We start from the raw sequence: 6,633 nt of genomic DNA, 5'->3' as shown, positions 1-6,633 counted from the left end.
CTACAGTATTGTACTATTCATGCCACTGGTGATTCTTGTTACAGTACTGGATGATCATTCCAAAAAAAAAGAGTAGTGGGAGATTTCATTTAATACAGATATTGAAATATATTCATATTTAGAAATTTGAAATTGTTACCTTCTTTGAGTGAAACTGCATATTTGGTTGATAAAATGTGAATACTAGTAACAAAATTTACATAACTTGAGGAAGCATCTTCTAAAACAACACTTATTTGATCCTTTGATATCTGATAACCAGCTGTATGTAGGCCTACTGTAATGATATCAAGTTTTTTTAATGGCATTGTATTTTAGAAAGATCTAAACAGGTGGCCATTATTTATTAGACAATTACTAAACCAGTATCAGGTGCTGCTTTGCACTCTAGACATGCCATGGTTTAATTTATTACTTTACTTAATACCTGTCTCTTATACACATCTAGATGTGTATAAGAGACAGATCTAATACTCCTTTTATATTTTAAGTTAACATAATTGTTTATTCTTCCTGTTAGTTTTTGTGTAATACTGTCCTCATTGCTTATACCTATATATTTTAGGTTTAAGTATAATTACAATAAAACAAAAATTTGTACTCAAAACATTTCTCCTTAAATCAATGACAGTACTTATTGGCATGATGTTCAGAGTAAACCCTGTTGACCTTTGACATGGGATACTCCTATGCAGCATTGGAAGTAATGAAACCCCACTTTTAACATTATGAACGATAAAAACACTAAATAGAAAACAGGATTCTGGAGGCATTTCTTATGCTAAGATGGTGTCTTAGATACAAGGGCCTACATTCTCCCCACTTACAGCCTCACTTTGAAGGTTCACTTGCCCACTGTGTATCTGTAGGTCTGATATGCATCCTACAATGCCCATGGTGAACTGACCGCCTGTTAGTCGGGCCACATCTGGAGCTCCACCTACATGAAAGGCCAAGAAAAACTTTGTACAAGCAATGTGCTCTGGTGACATGATATTGATACTGAATCAAAATTTTGTCTATATTGTGTTCATATGCCTGGATGCTTTCTACTAGTTCTCCATTCAAAACTAAAATTTGGACTAGATTGGAATAGAGGAACGAACCACTCCAAAAAGGCGGGCTCCCCACCCACTCAGGAAATTTACTGAACCAAAAATTAATCAGCTTACCCATAATATTTCTTAGATATACTACTGATCTGTATGTAATGTCGCATCATAAATGCCACTCTGCATTGAATATTGCCCTGCACATTGGTGTTACAAATTATAGATGCATGTACTGTACATTGTCTGATTAAAATGCAAGTACATAAAATACTGACCTAGGTAAACTGGTCCAGGCACATCCAACCTGACGTGTTGTCCTTGTGTTTGACCTGTGATTGTTGAATTCCCATCAACAGATAAGAAACCTTGGTTACCACTCCTCTGGATAAAAGCACTGTGTTCTACACCATCGTCAACCCTGGAGTGACGCCAGTCTATGGTTGCTACCCCAGAACCTAGCTGGAACCTACACAGAAAGTATTTAGAAAATTAAAAGGTATCTATTAATAATTATTATTATTCAATTAATTATTATTTATAGTTTACTATAAAATTCATTTAAAACTTGTTATGGTACACCACAACATGAATTTTCTATTAAATATGCTACATGATGTTGTAGCATACAGCTATATAACGTTAAAGTACCAGTTCTGGTCAGATCACTAAAGTTAACAAATGTTGGGCCACAGAATAATTGTGGAGTGCAGTATGGGAAGACTGCCTAATGAGCACCTTGATCGAGTTCAGGATTTCTGTTGCTGAAACCCTTAATTGATAAACACCAATAACCCAGTGTACACATTTGGCCAATGAAGAAGCCAGAATAACCTCAAAGTAGCAGAAGTTGCACTTGTTTTCATTCCAGCCCCTCATCTGCCACCAGAAACACTTATACATTTTCTTTTGGTATTATTGGTACAATCTGGATCACATTTGATACATCATGTAAGCAAATTTCAGACGAAGTACGTACGTAAAAACTACATAACCATCTCTAATACCAATGGCAATGAAGTCTCTCTGTCTTCCACTCTTGCCTTCATTCTAAAAAGAGAAAAAAAAAACAGTAATTGAAAATACCCTTTCCCCAACAAACAAAATACTAAACCAGAACCCTGCGGGTGTGTACGTTCCTTTGTACGTAAACCTAGTTTAGAGGGATTTGTAGTCCAGTAATGGTTTCTAATGTTTTTACGTACACCTACACCCCCATACAGGTCCATCCATCAAATGCTGTATATTTACATACCTGCCAACATTCGAATATCAAAAATAGGGACGCTATTCATTGGTGACAAAAAATTAAGATGGCAATTATATATCCTAATTCCTGTACAAACAAAACAAGAGTTACTTAATTTCAAGTGTACTGTTTATTTACCTCACAACCAAGAAAAAATATTTAAGTTACATTTTAATCAGTAGGCTTACAGACTTCACCCAGTTATAGTTCTGTCTCTTATACACATCTAAGGGCACGGTATGTTGCTTGTTTCGCTGGATCTCATTGGAGTCATAACGTCAATATTTATTCGAATGACACTTATAATCTCTGTTCAACATTTCCAGCTTGTGTGTCATTAAAGCACTTTTTGTTGTCATGCTAGCTCGAAGCTTGGTTTTGTTTTTTCAACAATAAACATGTTATATCGTCATTGCCGCCTTAAAACTAAAAGAAATTGCATACGTTTAGAGTCCGTACTGAGCCCAAAAAATCCGCAATGAAAATATAACATGTTAATAGAGAAAACTCTCTCAGTCACTACTGCTATAAAATATTACCATAGTTCCCCGGGTAGAATCCCACACCGACTTTACGCCCAACTTCGCGTACACGAATTTGGGTAAGTCGGCCTAGGTCGATAAATTTAACAAATGCTCAAAAAATAAAGGAAATGTCTCCGAATTCTGCCAACTCTTAAAATTGCTTAAAACTGACATTGGTCGCCATAAATTAAAACACAAAGCCCATTCTTGTAAATTACTTTGTTGTTTACTGTCGCTAAAAATAAGCAGCTCGCTAACTGCGGCTAAAGTAAAGATAGAGAACACCGCGGTCTGTCCCTGAAAAAACCTGCCCAGTGGGCTGATCGTATCGTTAAATCACAGCGTGAAGACTCGCATGTTTCCACAGAGATTCGCTGCTAAAAATAACTCGTTACATCATGCAAGACTGATTTCTTCGCCCGAATATTGTTTTGATAGGCTATTGAATCGTAGGTGAGAACCACCATGCAAAACGATCGTCATTTCCGTCTGTTCATACACTCGGCCTAGGGAATCCCGGGGTATAATTCCACCCCCCCCCCCCCGAAATCGGGACAGTTTCGCGTCCATGGGGATGGGATTATACCCGGGGAACCACGGACAAATATTCCCTTCATCACACTGGCAAGTAGTGGATACTTCTTGCAATTAATTTTTTTTTTTTTAATTCTAAATAGGGACGTCACTATTTTTTGGTGTTTTTGACATTGGAAATCAGGACGTCAATTTGAGATAACAAATTTTGAAGTATGATTAACATTTTCGGGTATCCAAAGCTGTCATGTCTTAAAAAGCTCCCACCTTAACCCAAACCATGGTAAGACTGGGGTGGTGTTGGGTTACACCACAAAATGTCCTTCATTTTTATTTTTTCACAATTTGGCAGATTTGCCACTGTTTTGAACTTGACTGGTCAAACCACAGAACCAAAGTTGGCGGTTTTAGAAGTCATTTATCATCTACTAAAATAGTCTTCATTGTTTGACCAAGGAGGTTATTTTAACCTCCTTGGTTTGACATACCTCCATGGTTTGACAATAACAAACATTCTTTCGTTCTTCAAAATCTGCTTAGTGACACGCATGCGTAATAAGTAGAATAGTTATCACAATAACTAACTACAACCACTCCTCTGCATACTGCACGTCACGCATGCGCTGTATGGTGGTAGAACGTGCCTCGGTCAATGATTTATTTTCAAGTTTGCAGAGAGTTAAGAATACGGAATACTCATTTATTTTACATATTTAAGTGTATATGACATGAATATGTTGTAAACCAGTAAAATTACACAGCAGTCGTAAACAAAAAACTTCATAATACTGACGACACGTACGTTTTTCTGTGTTTAAAGTCAGTAACTGTGCACAATTTGTTTTTTTCTGCACCACTTTCTTTTCGTTTTTTTATATATAGGCCTAGAGGAATTTCATTTCAACGATGTTTCTGTGTTTGAAGTACAGTTAACTGTACACCAGGTTTTCACGGAATGCATTTATGCTACATATTCAATCGTTACAAATACTCTTGATTTTTATTTTGTCGCGGATTATTGTTTATTGATCTGTATGGTAGTCTTGTGGTAGACCAATATATTATTTATTTTAACAAGACTGACTGAATGCTGCTGTCGTCGTCGTGTTTTGTACGTATTACACACCAACAGCAACGTCAATTGCCGTGTTCATCGTGTGTAAAAGACTTTAGGTAGGTAAGCACATTCGATGCAATACCATAATGTAAAATGTTGTTCAGATCACGTTAATTTTTACTAAAACACACGTTACACCTACTAGACGACAAGCAGTATCGATTTACCACAACTACCTAGTTTGGTTAGATCACTTTTTTCCTTTTTAATAACACGTGCACCTGCTACATTAACACGACAGAGGCCTAACCCTACCGACGATCCCGTAAACAATTGGTCAACTACACCAACAAGGTATGCATTATGGAGCTCGCTTACCCTCTCGCGATGAAAAACGAAATGTCCGCAAAGTTTTTCCGACGCATGCGCTTATCGAAATTTTCTCCTAAAAACGACTTAAAAATGGTGGTATGGGGTATATGTTTTATCGCGTACGTCCTACATTTCTCATCTAACATAAAAAACAAACAATTCTTGCACAACTACATGTCCACCAGTTACTATGAGGAAAACATTATACCCACCGTGAGGCACCGTTTAGGAGCCTATTCGTTTACGAACCCGCTGCTCACGCACACACACACACATTTCATGTTCGAATTTCCCCATTAGTTCCTTGTGACCTTAAGGTCACAAAGGAACTAAAAATCATTTACATTGAATGCTTGGCCCAAAAAACCCCCTCTTTGTGTTGCCCAATCAATGGTTGGCAATATACCCTAAGGCTTATAGTAAAAAAGATGATAATTTGACTGACAATAAAATACTGAATATAGATAGATTTTAAAATTTCTATAGTTAATAGAGAAGGTGTCACTAGCGCTTTACAATATATTACAGAATAAGGAGCAAAATACAATAAATAATAATATTAATGAAATAATATAATAATAATAATAATAAATATAAATAATAATAATAATAATAATAAAATAACAATAATAACAAAATAACAATAAAAATATTAAAGATAATAATAATGAGATAATAATTAAACAAGAATAAGAAAATAATAATGAAAGAATAATAATGCATACAATTCGGTTATTTACAATTGTATTAGACGATCCCTGAGAATTCCTGGCCGGAAGCCCCCAGCTTTGGTGTGTACAGAGGGAGAACAATCATTATAAATGGATCAGTGAATACTTACCACACCCTGCCAGAGGATCACACCATTTGGAGTGAACGTTTTAAACGATATTCTGAGTTGTTCTTGATCATGATCACTTTCGTATAGAGAAAAAGAAAAATATGCAAGTTTTTAAAAAATACAGCAACTCTATCAATGTAATATACTATACAATACATTATAATAGTAGTAGCAATGAAATACAATAATAATTTATTACACCATACAAGTACAGTGGAGTTGAATAGCTCAGTGGTTTTTCTCACGACTAAAACCAACTCCACTCCCTAAGCCTCATAAAGAGGCTTAGTTTATAAAGCATCATTCTCATCCTGTAAGTGGTGAGTGTACTTGCTGTTGGATGTGAGGGAAATAAAAAAAAATATATTATCAGTGTACATACTTCCTTGGTATTAGATCGCTTCTCAATGCAATGAACCCATCTCTTGACACTTCTACGGCATCAGTAAATGTATTGACTGAAAAAAGTTGATACATTAAACATAAATGTGAATAAACTTTAAATGGAAAATAATGTTTTAGGAAATCAAATTTTACCAAAATTCACATTTATAAATTATGCACATAAAAACAAAGAAGCTTTTACCAAGTTCGCAATTTGGCCCAGTGAAGTCCATTGGACAAAAACACTTGTATTCTTCACTAAGAGTTACACACGATCCACCATTTTGGCATGGATATGTCTCACAGGGCCCTCGTAGAAGTTCACAGTCTTTACCTGGAATGTTAATTTATATATCCCATATGATATATCTAAATGACACAACAGTTATTATTGGTAGAACAAATGAATGTACTGCTTTAATCTACATTTACTTTTTACTTATGGTTGCTCTGAAAAGGGCCGTTTGTTTTGAATGTTTTTGGGGTTTTTGATGACGTCATCGTCGATGCGAGGCGTACGTAAAACCGAGGGTTCGTATAACTGTGGTACGTAAAAACGAGGTTCTACTGTACAGTAATCACACAATAACTATGACATCACTACTGTTGCACATACTGTACCT

At 35.8% G+C, this 6,633-nt stretch overlaps 1 protein-coding gene across 1 annotated transcript in view; it reads right to left on the bottom strand.

Annotated features, from left to right (window-relative positions):
• Positions 1-471: 471 nt before the first annotated feature.
• LOC117101914 (basement membrane-specific heparan sulfate proteoglycan core protein-like) overlaps positions 472-6,633 on the bottom strand; it is a gene marked incomplete in the record, with an annotated part of 79,116 nt that continues 72,954 nt past the window's right edge. The window contains 6 exon segments of the mRNA XM_033242029.1: positions 472-940; positions 1,328-1,518; positions 2,029-2,099; positions 5,627-5,702; positions 6,009-6,084; positions 6,213-6,344. Coding sequence (XP_033097920.1) covers positions 795-940; positions 1,328-1,518; positions 2,029-2,099; positions 5,627-5,702; positions 6,009-6,084; positions 6,213-6,344 — 692 coding nt within the window.

Source organism: Anneissia japonica, unplaced genomic scaffold, assembly GCF_011630105.1.
Source record: "Anneissia japonica isolate Jap-2015-1 unplaced genomic scaffold, ASM1163010v1 scaffold4988_len2956909_cov206, whole genome shotgun sequence".
Lineage (NCBI taxonomy): Eukaryota > Metazoa > Echinodermata > Crinoidea > Comatulida > Comatulidae > Anneissia > Anneissia japonica.
Note: the sequence above shows the minus strand (reverse complement) of the source record. Positions and strands in the feature narration are given on the sequence as shown.